The 15,206-nt window shown below is 38.2% G+C and overlaps 1 protein-coding gene across 1 annotated transcript; it reads right to left on the reverse strand.

Moving 5' to 3' along the window:
- Window positions 1-302: 302 nt before the first annotated feature.
- LOC145037416 (DNA replication licensing factor MCM6-like) lies at window positions 303-2,616 on the reverse strand. The gene is made up of 9 exons (XM_078986069.1): window positions 2,359-2,616; window positions 2,107-2,259; window positions 1,891-2,016; window positions 1,640-1,802; window positions 1,361-1,554; window positions 1,094-1,292; window positions 942-1,019; window positions 601-830; window positions 303-531 (listed from the first exon to the last, which is right to left on the reverse strand). Exons 1-9 carry the CDS (start codon window positions 2,436-2,438, stop codon window positions 318-320), a joined length of 1,437 nt encoding a protein of 478 aa, XP_078842195.1. The 5' UTR covers window positions 2,439-2,616; the 3' UTR covers window positions 303-317.
- Between the last annotated feature and the right edge of the window lie 12,590 nt (window positions 2,617-15,206).

Consider the following 15,206-nt stretch of genomic DNA (forward strand, 5'->3'; position numbering starts at 1 on the left):
TTGTCTAACATTATCGAAGCCCATGATCCGATTCTTAACTATTTGGTGAGGCGTACTCTTGCAGATAAGCTCGCTCCTGCTCTTGCCCTGCTTAGCCATATTGAAGGCATTACTGAGCAGGAGGACCATCCGAAACAAGGGGGAGAAAAGTAGCCCACAGCTCAATCGAAACCCCCTCCGAGTTCCAAAGCTCAATCACTTCCATTTTCATCACTTATCCCTCCGAAAGCACCCAAACCAACACCTGTTCCTGCATCAGGTTTGAGTGCTCAAAGCAAAGCCAAACAAATTGTTGACGACAGTGATGAAAGTGATGATCAAGAACCGATTGTCAGCTTAGTGAGGAAACAGTCCAGAGAGAAGGAGCTGGATGAAAACGCTCGCATCGTCAGGGAAGACGAGGCCAAGGAGAGGAAGATAAAGGCGTACTCTCCGGTTTCTGGTTCTTTTGCAACAGTGGCTGTCAATCCAGCAGCAGAGGAAGATTTCCCAGATGTGTAAACAGATCTTGAAACTAAGGTTGTCGTATACCTACAAAAGAAAAATAAAAAAAAATTGAAACTCTACTCCATAAAACAAGATTTAAAAAGATACGCTTACTTGAGAAACTGAGATTTAGCACAACTGGGATCTCCAACAATACAAACATTGATGTCCCCACGGAGATTGATCCCTTCATGGGTGAACTTATGAACTCCGCCCAAAAGCATAAGCAGAATTGCTCGCTTGATGTCTTGATGACCAAAAACAGTAGGGGCCATACTATCAACAAGCTTGTTGAAAAAATCGGGGGTATTTCTCATTTGTTTAACCTCAGCTAGCTCCTCCGCCTACAATAACGATAAAAATAAATATATATAGGATAAGTAAACTTTAATTACAGTGTTGAATTATACTATAACTTTAGAGAATATGGGTCAAAAAGGGGACAGAACAACAACCGTGAATTGCAGATTGTCTTCATCCTCAGCATCCCTCTTCCTATTTCGTATGTCAGCATCTCTTCTCCCATCACAAATCTGAACAAAGAATCAACGTTATAGACTAGTCCCACAAAGAGAAATTGATCGCAATATGATCAAAAATGAAAAACCTGCACTGAATTGGCAATAAAGGCAAGGCGATAAGAAAGGTCTCTAACTCCCAAAGCCCGGAGCCCTTTGACACCTTCTTGAACAGTGCCAGTGGTGTCGTGTTTACTACCACCATCTCTACGAACTTCAGCTCTTTCTCCGGGAGCTGCCAATGCGAAAATGTCAGGTATCACAACCACAGTGCCAGTAAAGATCACCCTGCAAAGTGAAGCACAAAACTTGAGTTATTTTCTACATCTTTCTAAAAAAAGTGTAAATTTACATACGTGTCACCAGCCCTAGCCTGTTCAACAATGTCATGGCGAAGAATGACATCTAATGATCTAGGAAGGGATCCTGCAGGTATTTCCTTTGATGTTTCCTGCATCCTGACTCTCTGCCAATCTGCAAATTTACTTTCTTGTCGGAGAAGTGCCCATTTTCCTTTCTTTGAGCACATAGCATTAATGCATATCATGGGCTACAGAAAAAAACACCAATAAAACCAGTAAGCACAAACTTGAAAATCCAACACATGTCAAACCATAAACAAATACACAACAAACCTCGGTGTATTTATACTGTTGCTCAACGTTTTTGATGATGGTTCCACAATCCAAGCACTTGAAAGTTCCCTGAAGGAGTTCTGGTCTGACCTCACTAGTACGAGTCACCACCCCTGTAACTGATACTAGTCTACCTATCTCAGATGTGCTCAGTTCCCTCAATCTGTACACAAACATATATAAAATTTGAAATCTTCAAACTAAATGGTGGTAAAAGTGGTAGTCAGTTGATATTAGAAAAGAAAATTAACCTTTTTATGACAGGTAAATTGTAAAATGCAATATTGATATCCTTATTTGGGTTGTCGTCGGTTATGAAGGTGGGTTTTTGTCCCATTACAAACCGCTTACATGCGTTCTTCAGGTACGACTCAAACCTGAAAGATGTATTACAATTCAACAATTTCAGTACACAAAAGTCTTGCGAAAATTGTTACTAAAAATACACTCGAAACAAGAAAGTTTACCTCAAATATTCATCAGAAATGGCTTTCTGCAGAACATCGTTGAACCGCATAACATGAGAGAAATCGATGAACATGGTGTTGGACTCGTTTGGTCTCATTGCTTCGATTTCCGATTCATAGAACGGTTCCCTCGAATTGGCATCCAATCTAAAACTGTAACGATAATAAAAAAAGCAAAGACCAAAACTTGTCAAATAACATGAATTGCATCAATATGTTTTGGATCTACACGAAAAAACCCTGATGCGGTACCTCTTAAGAAACTCCAAGAAGATATTCTCGACCTTCGCTGCTTTCTCGTCGGTGAAATATGCGCCGCCGAAAGAATCCATATTGTTGGCTAGCTAATGCCTTCCTCAAGTTTTTTTTTCTTTTTTTGCAGAACTGGAAGTGAATTCGTTTTGATGGGGAAGCAGATGAATGAATGCTTGTATGCACTTTTTGGCGGGAAAATAAGCAGAGCGTGTTAGGGTTTCCCGCCACAACTCGCGGACTGGGCCACCATGACCCATTGCACCGACCCAAGTGGATACTAAAATAAATCTATGTAAAGATGTTCTATTTACTGCGTATTTGGATAACTAAAGACTGGTCAACGTACATAAAATCAAAGCAAAGTGTTTATAATGTATAACCTACGCTTTTAAAATAAAACTAGGGAAGTACGGATTTCAATTATATCGTTTGTGAAAGAAGTTTACGCTAGATATTTTGTTGATTTATTTATTAAAATAGACATATTATCAATCAATTGCAAATCCATGAATTAGAGTCGATGCAGTAGATCTAAAAGTCACTATAAGGATGAACTTTGAAAAGAGTGTGAGCTCTGAAGCACCTAAATAAGGCATTAAACTTGGGGAAATCTTAAAGGAAAACGAAAAAGGTCAAAGTTATAAACATTAAACCTATGAGAATTTATTATGATATTTAGGGATTTGGAGTTGTAAAGGATTTGATCTCTATGGTGGTGGCCGGTAGTCATCAGAAATAATCATCCAAAATTAGACAACAGAACAAAAAAAAAACCCACAATTTGAGGCCTTGAACCTTACCTCCGGTGTAGGGACATACTTCCAAGCCGACGGTAGATGGCTCCAAATCGGCGGTATTGGCCCGCGAACACCGGGAAGTGACAGTTAAGCATAGTTGAGAAACATAGAAACAAACCCAAATTAAGTCTTCTTAATGTCATACGGAACCAAGTTAGAATTGCTATAACGTCATTAAAAATTGTTCAAAGCATAAGAACACCCGACAAAAAAGAACAAATACTAACCGGAAATGCTTTGATTACATTTCCAACACATAAGAAGTCGGTCATCTCTAACACATAAGTGGATGTCTTTGTCAATGGATGGCAACGACGTCGACGTAGACCGGTGAGGGTTTCAGCAAGCCAGAACTTTGATGGAGTGGGAATGGAGGTGAACGCCATGAACGATGGCAAAAGAGACGGGACATCAACATTCGAAGTAAGGAAGAAAGGGAGAAGAAGAAGTGTCAACTTACCTGAAGAGTATTCTCGGTAATTTAACATTAAAGGGCAGGTCATTGTATACATAAGTTACTCAGTTAGATTGTTTTTTATTAATTCAAAAATGAAATTTTCGGGCTTGAATTTTGGGCTGTTACACAATTTGTTTCCAAATAGTTTAAATATCAAAGTTCCCAGATATCATAATCATCGATCGAGGAAGCGTACGGTTACGCCTTCGCCTTCCAGGTGTCACACCCCAAAACCACGAACGACGGAAACGTTCAGGGGTGGAGGACGTCATGTACAGTATCACAACAGTGTAATATAATAAACAAGCAACAACACCATCCATTGCATTATAAGTAAAGTTTTAATACATGTGTGTTTCTTTCTGTGACAACCGTCATATTCTGGTCAATTCAAAGTCAATTGGGTTAATATTCGCAAATGGGGGTCATAAAATGCGAAGGTGATTAATGCGAAGGGATGCGAAGGGTGTAAGAATGAAGATGCGAAGTATTTCACAGTAGAATGCGAATTGGGGAAGAAAACAGAAGATTTCAAATATTGTCCCTGGAGTTTCGCATTTTTGGAAATAAATACTCAACTTCGCAAATGGGGGTCATAAAATGCGAAGGTGATTAATGCGAAGGGATGCGAAGGGTGTAAGAATGAAGATGCGAAGTATTTCACAGTAGAATGCGAATTGGGGAAGAAAACAGAAGATTTCAAATATTGTCCCTGGAGTTTCGCATTTTTGGAAATAAATACTCAACTTCGCAAATGGGGGTCATAAAATGCGAAGGTGATTAATGCGAAGGGATGCGAAGGGTGTAAGAATGAAGATGCGAAGTATTTCACAGTAGAATGCGAATTGGGGAAGAAAACAGAAGATTTCAAATATTGTCCCTGGAGTTTCGCATTTTTGGAAATAAATACTCAACTTCGCAAATGGGGGTCATAAAATGCGAAGGTGATTAATGCGAAGGGATGCGAAGGGTGTAAGAATGAAGATGCGAAGTATTTCACAGTAGAATGCGAATTGGGGAAGAAAACAGAAGATTTCAAATATTGTCCCTGGAGTTTCGCATTTTTGGAAATAAATACTCAACTTCGCAAATGGGGGTCATAAAATGATGAAATTGCAGAATTTTTAAAGAGATACACACACATAGACTATTATAAGACATTGTTCTTGACTTTTGAGTCCAAAGACGTATGATCACAAGCAACCACCCCACACCCACTCTATGACCAGCCATACCTCCCCACCTTACCTATGTCACTTCAATGTTCCCTTACACTCAATTATCCCTCCTCCCACGTTTTTGAGGGCTGATTATTCATCCTCTCTCCTCACATCATCTCATTTACTCTCATTTCACAAGAAGATCAAACTCTTTCCTCTCTCACTTTCTCTCTCTAGAAATTCGAGATTCAAGGGCTGATCTCGAGTTTTTCCTCCACATTTGGTAAGCATAATCCATTCTCTTTGTGATTATCTCGTTTATTACCACTCAAATCATGGATATCTTAGACAAACTCTCTCATAATTGTGTTAGATCTTCGAATCTTCAAGTGATTCTTCAAGTGTTCTTGGGTTGAACACTTTCCTTCTTCAACACTTACCTACTGAAATCACTTAAGGTGAGTTCATACCCCTACATTTTCATGTTTTCTCAAGTTTTCAGGGGGGGAATACAAGTTAAGACACTAAGAACATAACTAGATTTTTCTAACAGCCTTCATCAGAAAAGTTCAACTCCATTCACGGACTGTTTTGGGCATCTTAACTATTTTTGTTTTCAAAACTGTACAAGGTGCAAATAGATCAAGTTTTTAGCTTTAAAATGGCTACTTGCACATCTCCATACGATTTTTCTACAATTTATGGTGATTTTTACAAAACTGCCTATCATTTCAAACAACAATCCGGACCAGTCTGTGATTATGGACTTTTTCACCCAAGTTAGAGGTCATTATAAATTGTGATAAAAATTATGAGCAAACTAGACACATTTTGTGAACTCTCAGAATTTACGGATCTAGTTTTCGACTTCGTATGATTTTTCTATGATTTTTCCAAAACAGGGCAGAATTGCTAAATTTTGCCAACAGCATGTAAATATCATAACACTTTGTATTATGTTGAGCAAAGTGTATAATCATAAGTTCTAATATTTGAATGAGTTTTCTTGCTAGTTTATCATTATAGACTGAAACTAAAACATTCATATTAAATATTATTCATTCATTTTGGAACACGCACTATTAAACTATGAAAAGAGTTCGATAAATTCACTACACTAATACTTTTCCATAAAAGAGTTCATACATAGTACATACATTTTAGATAAACTATAATAGGTATAGTTTATGATACATCACTCTACGCACTCGTACAAGAAGGGTACATTCATACAAGAAATATTTATTTTCACACACATTTCACGTAAACTTGTTATCCTATATTGTGAGTTTCTCTATCTCTCTCCCCGTACGTCCGAGTGCGGGATATAATTCCTGGTAGTTATAATCAGAATCTCCTGGAGGGAGAACGTGATACTTGTATATAGATCTATATTGGGATTGACACCCCACACCTCGCTGCTAGCTACAGTGGGATCTGCAGGTCTACGGGTGACAAATGTCATTTCATTTTTCGCGACACTGAGAACGTCGTGGCAGGTTCACATAGTCATAGTATGATTATAACGGCTCACATAGGGAACAATCCATAAGTTTACGGGATTTTATTTTTAAAACCTAAATGAGTTTTATGTCGATTTAAAATCACCTTTTATCTCTATGGGTACAAATACAAAACGTCGGGTCTCTATACAAAGTTATTATGATATTAAAACTATATTTCCTCTAGAATTGTTAGATTTCAGCTATAGTTGCTGAGCGTATATGTTTGAGTCATATAAGAATTTAGTCATGATTGGCCTAGAATTGGTGGTGCCCGCCTCATCTCCTGTTCCTCGTTGGGTTGTGGACCTGGGGCAGACCCACTATATTCAACGTTTTATCTAAGTTAACCCTTATATAACTTTTATACGCTGGACGATTATAGAGGAACTCTACGGATTGCTCTAAGGTTCATTAATGCATCATGTAGGATTATTTCTATTCATACTTAACTAAGAAAATATTGGATTTTCTGGAAATCAAACTATATCGATTTTACAAGGAAAAACGGTTTCTACTTCAAACAAAACTCTTATGAACTCACCAACCTTTGTGTTGACACTTTTAAAACTACTTGTATTCTCAGGGAATCAGTGAAACAGGAAAACTTCATCGCTTTGAGGATGGGACGTTAAACCGTCAACAAATTATTTTGTCATCATAATGTAATTGCTTTTGAAAGATGTAAACATTTACTTTGGTGTAACTTTTGCAATTATATTTATGGTGGTTGTTTTTACTTTGAGCACTATTATACTCATTGTTGTGATACTCTACATGAAGTCCTCCACCCCCAGACGTTTCCGCCATCCTTGGTTTGGGGGTGTGACACTTTCATTGTAGTAAGACACCAAAAATATACAATCAAAATAAAAGACGAGACTTGTCTGCTCCATCTTCTCAAAACCTGGCCTCCGTACCTGTCTACTGACGACCTAAGAATACAAGTTATTTTGAAAGCGAGTATCAACTTTAAAGATGGTGAATTCATAAGTATATAAGTGTCATTACCTTGTTTGTGAAAATCTATTATAAAGGCCATGTAAATCGTTAAATGAAAGTGTTGATGTACGTATGAAAAACCCTAGAAAATCCCTTATTTCCTATCAGTTTGAGATGTAGTCTTCTACCAAGACCCGAATGTTTTGTAAGTAAAATGATAGTTTTCATTTAATTGTTTAGTACTAAAGTACTTAGTCTAACTCATCGTTTATGTGAAAGAATCACAAAATAAAGTAAACAGGAAAATGTACTACTGTAAGTGTTGTCACTAGGTACTAGGACTAACACATCATATGTAACTGTTATCCCAAGGTACTAGGGTTAAGTCGACCTATATAACCTAATGAACATCCGAAGATTTGTCCACTCACCCTCTGTAGCGGCAGCAGGGTGGAAGGGGGGTTAATCCCATAATAGCGTTAACCTAATGATCATCCGAAGAGTTTCATCTCATCCTCTGTTGCAACAGGAGATGGAGGAATGGTTAGTTCCGTAACTGACTCTTAATATCAGAAACAACCTTAGACATCCGTAGATGTTCATCACCCAGTGTTGCTAACAGTTGGGTTCCGGAATGGTTAGTCCCGTATAGACATCCCATTGAACTGGGATAGGCAGGGAAATTTACACCGAAGGTACGTATAAATCTTCCTAATAACTCTAGGTACAAGTATCCACGTAAGTGAGTACTTGATAATGTATCTAAGTAATAGTATTCATGTATGGTATTCATGTATCATGTAAGTATATGTAAACGTACTCATGTATCATGTAATCAAATGTAATGGTACTCATGTATCAGGTAATGTACTGGTATAGACTCATGAGTGAACTGACTCTTGTGTGATTCCTTGTAATAGGAATTATGTTTGATATCTCCAAATTATCCCTATGATAATTTACTTGAAGGTAATTGGTTTTTCAAGTAGGTTTATACACTCTTACTACTCAAGGATGTGAGAAACTAAATGAAAACTGTAAACTATAACATCAATACATATATAAGAATATAAGTATACATGCATAGTTTAGTTCAATAATGTAAAATGGTTTTATAAGACATCTTATGGGTTTTGAACAATAATTAACAATGACTTGATGTCATTTTAATATACATTTCAAAGGTAAAACAATAGATAACAATGCGTTTTTAAGATTTAAAACCATTTCATGCATCACATTTTGTAGTATGTGAAATCTGTTTAAATGACAAACACAGTTATAAAATACATAACAATGTTTTAATAACATGTTTGTTTCTACTTGTATTCCCCCCCCCCCCCTTTAAAGCATTTAAATTCATTTCAAACATTGATTAGGGGTATGAACTCACCTGTAGTTGGTGATTGGAATGAACTGAACGGTATAGGATGGCTAGGTGTCAAGCGATGACTTGTGCACACACTACGATCCTAATGAACATATAATCACACATATATGCACTCAATTAGACTTAAATGACTAATTGATAATGTTTAAGACATCCTAGACATAATAAACACTTTATATAAGTGTTTTAAGCCTTAAGGATTGCATCTAAGCTATTGTGGGACAGGGTATTTGTGTTTAGGGTTTCCAAAGGACCCTATATGAGAATTTACTCTCCATAAACCATCACACATGGAGTTTACGGTTGTAAACTCTTGAGTTTACGGCCGTAAACTCCCAAACATGTGTGTTTGGTGTGTTTTGAAGTCCCAAATGCTTTCTAGAATTATTCTAACTTAGTGGCTAAGTCCTTGGAAGGGTTTAAGGTCTAGAAGTACTCCAATTAAGAGTTTACGGCCCTAAGGCCATTCCCCTTAGAGTTTACGGCCGTAAACTCTAAGTATATGGTGTTTTTGTTGTTTTCAAGCCTCTTGCATTTGAAGGATATGTTCTAGGCAATTGTTTAAAGCAAATGGGGACCTTAGGCACACTTTGGTGCCACTCTTTTGAGTTTACGGCCCAAGAGCATTCTCTTGGCCATAAACTCACTTTGATGAGTGATTTTTATGTACTTTAGTTCTTCATTTTTGTGGGAAACAATTCCATGAAGGGGTCTAGGGCTTTAGGTGTCTTGAAAACACCCTTTTGTCCAGTTCTATGGAGTTTACGGCCTAAGATTTACTTGGGTCATAAACTCACTTTTGTTTGTGTCTTTTGATGTGTTTAAGGCCTTATACTTCATGGGAAAATAGTCTAGATAAAAGCCTTAAGGTCTTAGAGTCCTTAAATCACCATTTTGAGCTTGAAAAGGGAGTTTACGGCCTAAGCAACTCTTGGGCCATGAACTCCCCAAACTTGGGTGATTTGTGGTTGTTTTCTTGTCCCTAACATGTATACATAAGCATCTAAGGCCTTATCATAACACAAGTGTCGGTTTTGGCTTCGTTTCGGGAGTTTACCGCCTAAGAACACCTTGGGGTGTAAACTCCTAGATCTCATGTTTTAGCCTTCTAAATCATGTTATAGACACATATAAAGCTTTGTAACATTACTATAAAGAGTTACTCACGTTTTGGTATAAAAACCCGAAGATCCGTCAGAGAGAAAATGGCTTTTCTCTAGTCGGAAATGTGAATAATGAATGAATTTGGTTCAGAAATCTATTTATAGTCCTGAGATATTTTTGCAGAAAATATTTTTATTCCTGAAATGATCCCTAATAAAATAGAGTGTTGGAGTAACAGTGTTGCACAAAACCCTAGTGCACCCACTCTTCTGATATTTCATGAAGTGTAAACCCTGAATTTTTCAAACTTACGCGAAGAGTCTGAAAATTAACTGTGACTGCTATAACTTCTATTGAAGTGATATGGTTTGTACAAAATGGAAATTTTGGGTTGTCACATTAGGGTTGTTGACCCAGTACGCTGGGCGTACTAGAATTACGGTGGGCATACGCAGGGTTTCACCAAAACCCTAATAAGTGCTTAATGGCTTAAGTACTTAAGCCCAAACTCCAAATCCATCGACCAAAATGTGCCATAGGACTATAAAGTCTCGAACTTTACCACTCTAGACGTCCAGAAAGTTCTTAACACATGGTCTTAATCATTAAGACCTTCCTACTTCATGCATGAGACAAATCTAGCTATTGGGACACCATTTTTATCACTTAGGACCTCTTCTAAGGTCTGAAAGGACAAATCATTTCGTCCAAATCATAACATGCACCATTTGGGACTTTTGTGACAAGAATGATTCAATAAAGCTAAAATGACTATATCTAACTCATACAAGTATAAAGTTCCAAGCTTTTTACCTTCCGAAGCTTCTACGACACAAACCAACTTCAGGTCTACAAGCTTGATCTTCTTCTCCAACTCCTTGATGCAACACCCTTTTCTTAAAACACTCAAGAACACTCAAAAAGCTCAACAACTCAAGGAAATAGCTAGGGTTTAGGGAAAACGACTCTAAGCAGTGGAAGTTGGGGTAAGGGATGGTCTTGTGCTCATAATGCTGCTTATATAGTCCCCAAACCCTAAATATTAGGGTTTCCTTCTGCCATGAGTACGCCCTGCGTACTAGGGCGTGTCTAGTACACTCAGCGTACCCTTATGTACGCGTAGCATACTCCTCCTGATTCCAAATAATTAGAATTTATCCCTTAGACTTTCATGGATTCACCCTTCAATCCCCAAGGACTATAAACGACAACTCTTTGGATGTTACAATTCTCCCCCACTTAAACTAGGTTTCGTCCTCGAAGCCTGCTGCAACGAACAATTCGGGATAATGCTCCTGCATCTTTGACTTTGGCTCTGTCACAATCCGAAAACTTTTCATCACTGTAACCCGTTTCTGTCAGTGAAATCTTTACGTTCCAGTTTTTCCGTTAACTTTGGTTTAAATTAATTAAACTGGGACTTCTTATTTGACACCATTGTGTCGGAACACATTAGAATCTCGTGGAAACATCCCAAATCTTCATTTGGAAAATTTATAGTTTCGACCACGTCGGGTTACGACAACTTAATCAGGTACGACCAAAAGCCCCGTTTAACGTCAGTATCAGGTAGAATTCCACCGAGCCTCAAACTTGAACCATATTTAAAGTTGAGTGGGCTTCATTTGAAGCTTTTCCACTCTCTCTCTCTCTCTCTCTCTACAAACTCAAAGTTTGATCCAAAATCACCTCTTTCAAGCCTCAAATTGGTATGTAATCCATCCTAGCTTATAGTATAACACATTTAGTTTTCAAATTCATGTTTAATTCATGAAATAGGACCAATAACATGTGTTTACAGCCCACGAATAGCCCTAGGCCGCAAACACACATAAGTGGGGTTTTGGAGCCTCAAAACCCTTCCAAACCACTTCTGGAGCTTAGATATGACTTAAGAGCTTACAATACTGGACTTAGAACACCAAAAATTTATCATTTGAGGGGTAAACATGAGTTTACTGCCCAAAAACATGCTTGGATCGTAAACACCTTTTCTTAGGCCGTGAACACCTTTTAAGGTGTTAAAATGCCCCGTAAACACCTCCTAAGCCTTGGAATAATGTCTAGAATCATCCACCATTGTGTTAGGGACCTTAAACATGCAAGAAACCATACCCTAAGGAGATTATGGCCGTAAACCCCCCAAGGAATGGTCCCTGGGCCGTGAACTCCTTTGTGTTGGTCAAATGGTGCCCTAACTTCCTTCCATGGCTTGTACTTTGGAGTAGAAACACTTGTGATTGACCTACGACCACCAAAACACAATAAGAATGGGTACATAAGAGTTTACAGCCATAAACTCCTAGTTTACTACCGTAAACTCCTCAAATGGTCCAAATGATGATCAAGTCCCCTTCCAATGCCTTAAAACTAAGCCTAGCATTACCCCACAAGAGTTTTAAGACCATTAATCACCCAAGAACACCCCCACCATGAGTTTACGGCCGTAAACTTATGGGGATATGGTATTAGGGCCGAAACTCCCTTTTGGGTACTTGATGTTGCGTCTTGGGCTCGCTTCCTAGCCTATCTTGTATACGGCATGGGCCTGTCCATCCGTATCTTATTTTACTAGGGTTTGTGTATTAATAGATGCTTGCATGCATCTTTTGGAAACTGATAGATCGTTTGTTTTACGTATAATTAAGAAGATATCTTTTGTAACCCTAGAATCCTCCACAACGGAAGTTCTTTATCGAGCTCTGCTGAGGATTGAACGTTCTAATCATTCGACTCATTCAAATCCATTCTTGACTATTGTTTCATTATTTTACTTTTATTATCTACCTGTTGCAAAGATCTAATCGATCAAAGAGTTTTTATATCTCATCAATTGGTATCAGAGTGGGAGGCTGTGTAATTCATACACATCTCTTCTGTGAATGAAGCTATTAGGGTTTATTCCGCATTAACTAATATTTATTGAGCCGTCACTCCATAATTGACGTATCTCATTACTTATTCATCTTGCCCTAATATTACATATTACAAGTTTGATCTTTTAATCAGGTTATTCAATCAAGCATGGACGAGTCGCAATCCAATCCCATTAATATTTCGAACAACATTGGATCAACAACGAAGATTCCCATCCTTTACACCCAGGATTATGAAGTCTAGGCACATCACTTTGAAGATTATGTTATAGGATCTGAGGACAATGGATACCTCATCTGGGAAGCAATCGTATCTGGACCCTTCGCCTCATTCTGCAACTTCAAGGATCATTAAAACTCAAAAGGAGTATAATGATCTTTTGAAAGATGTTAAAGATATTGCCCAAGACGAAAAAGATAAATTTCAGTGCAATATTAAAGGATTGAGATTAATCAGATTCGCTCTTCAATCTGACACTTTCAGGCTGGTGAGTTCATGTACAACTGCCAAAGAAGTATGGGACAGGCTACGAGAATTGTATTCTACGGACGAAGATCTTGAACACTCCATTCAAACCTTACTCTTGTCTGAGTTTGGTGAATTCAAGCAGGGAGCCGAAGAAACCGTGACTCAAACGTTCGATCGCTTCAATCATCTTCTTAGCAAGATGATTAAACATGACATTGAAAGGAAGCTAATTGAGCAGAAGGTTACATTTTTGAACGGCCTCAGATCTGAGTGGAGAGCTGTAGTGTCCACAGTTAAAGCACATGAGCAATTCAAATCTTATTCTCTGGCGAAACTGGTAGGCATTCTGAAATCTCAAGAAAAGATCGTACTACAGGAGAAAAATGTAGTTTCAAGCCTGGGTTCATTGGCCCTCCTATCCAAAAGTAAAGCGGTTATGGAAGATGAAGACCTTAACTTGGAGGACTATGAACTTACTTCTGAAGACTATGCTATGATGGTATCAAACCCCAAGAGGTTCATCAAGAAAAGATTTCCCACAAATAAGAACCGAAATTGGCAGGGAAGTTATAGTTCTGAAAAGGTCAAAGACGAACCGAAGGCAGAAGAATCAAAGAAGGAACCGAAAGCTGAAGGAGATTCAGGAGTGAGCTGCTATTACTGTGGAGGAAAGAACCACTATGCAAAAGATTGTGTCCTCAAGAAAATGGCAGAAAAGGATGACGAGAAAGATGAAGAAGCTTTGTTGCTGAAAAAGCTGGATGAGATCAGGAAGAAGAAATCTACTGCTAACCCTTCTATGAATGCTTTAATTGTGCAGGGTTCGGTAGTGAATGATGAGTTCGGAGGAGTGGAGGTCTGGTCATCCGACTCCGAAGATGATGAAGTAAGGAAGCCTTCTCATGGAAAGGCTTATGTGGCGAAAGATGAGGATAGCGGTGGAAAATGCTTGATGGTATCTGATGTATCTCAGATGAGGGGATACAACACAGATGGTAGGAATGAAGACACGAAGGAGCAACAGGACATGTGCATTACAGCAAAACCGCTCAGCGTGCAGTTCAACGAGCTTGATGAACTGATCAAGAAGGTACAATCCGTTTTTGTTTCATTCAAACTCCCACAATGCTCATACGAAAAAGAATTAAAAAATGTTAATTCAAGAATCTCTCATCTAGACAACAGTTTAACTCAAACTCGAGTCACCAATTCTAACCTAACTGACCAAATAAGCAGGGTGTCTTCGAAGAGTGAGGAACGGAGGATTTGGATCGAACTGAAGGAGTCGGAGTTAATCAAAACCAAGGATGAAAACATTTATTTGCAAAGAGACAATTTAAAACTTTTAAAACAGCGAAATGTTTTTTGTTTGATTGCTAAGCGTCTTTACAATAATATCACTCAACTTCATTTAAACTGTGAAATAGGGCAAAAAATTCATTGTATGATTTTGCCCTTCCTTGAGTTTAAGGAGGATGAAATCGACGCTGAAGCATACAATTGTGAAAGTGTGATTTCGTCTGAGGATGTTAATCCGACATATATGTATGGTCTAGACAAAATTGAATCTTTCATAAAGTCCAAGGACCATAAGGACATGCTGAAAAACCTTTTGGATGAAAATGACAAACTGAATCTAAGGACCGAAACCATACAAAAGTTTGACTCATTGAATGCCAATTTGAGCTCAGAAAATAAAATTAATGTTGAAAATGCATCTGAGCTTAATGAGGATGATGATATGAGTGAAATTTCTGTAGAGGATGAAGTTGACTGTTCTGAGTTTGTCAAGAGCGAACCCGAAAACCACAAAAATATTATCTCAGAAAATTTTGTGGAGTTTGCTCGCTTGTCCCAACAAAAGTCCCCAAACCTTGAAGAAAAGACTGTTGTTTACCAAAAGGTAAGGACAACACCAAATCAGGTGTATAAGGTCACAGGTGTAACCGAACATCAGACAACCGAACTCACAGCCATTGTAAACGAAGATAAGGCTGATGGTTGTGATGAGTTCTTCTGGTCCGCCCCTATCGACAATGCTGATGAAACAGTTGGTCTATCAGAGCGAACATCCTGGAAAACAAAAGGAAGATATATTCCGGAGCCACTGAACAAGCCTGATAACTTTGATGTGCCAAGCACTAGTGG

Source organism: Lactuca saligna, chromosome 3 (assembly GCF_052625555.1).
Source record: "Lactuca saligna cultivar CGN05327 chromosome 3, ASM5262555v1, whole genome shotgun sequence".
NCBI classification, from domain to species: Eukaryota; Viridiplantae; Streptophyta; class Magnoliopsida; order Asterales; family Asteraceae; genus Lactuca; species Lactuca saligna.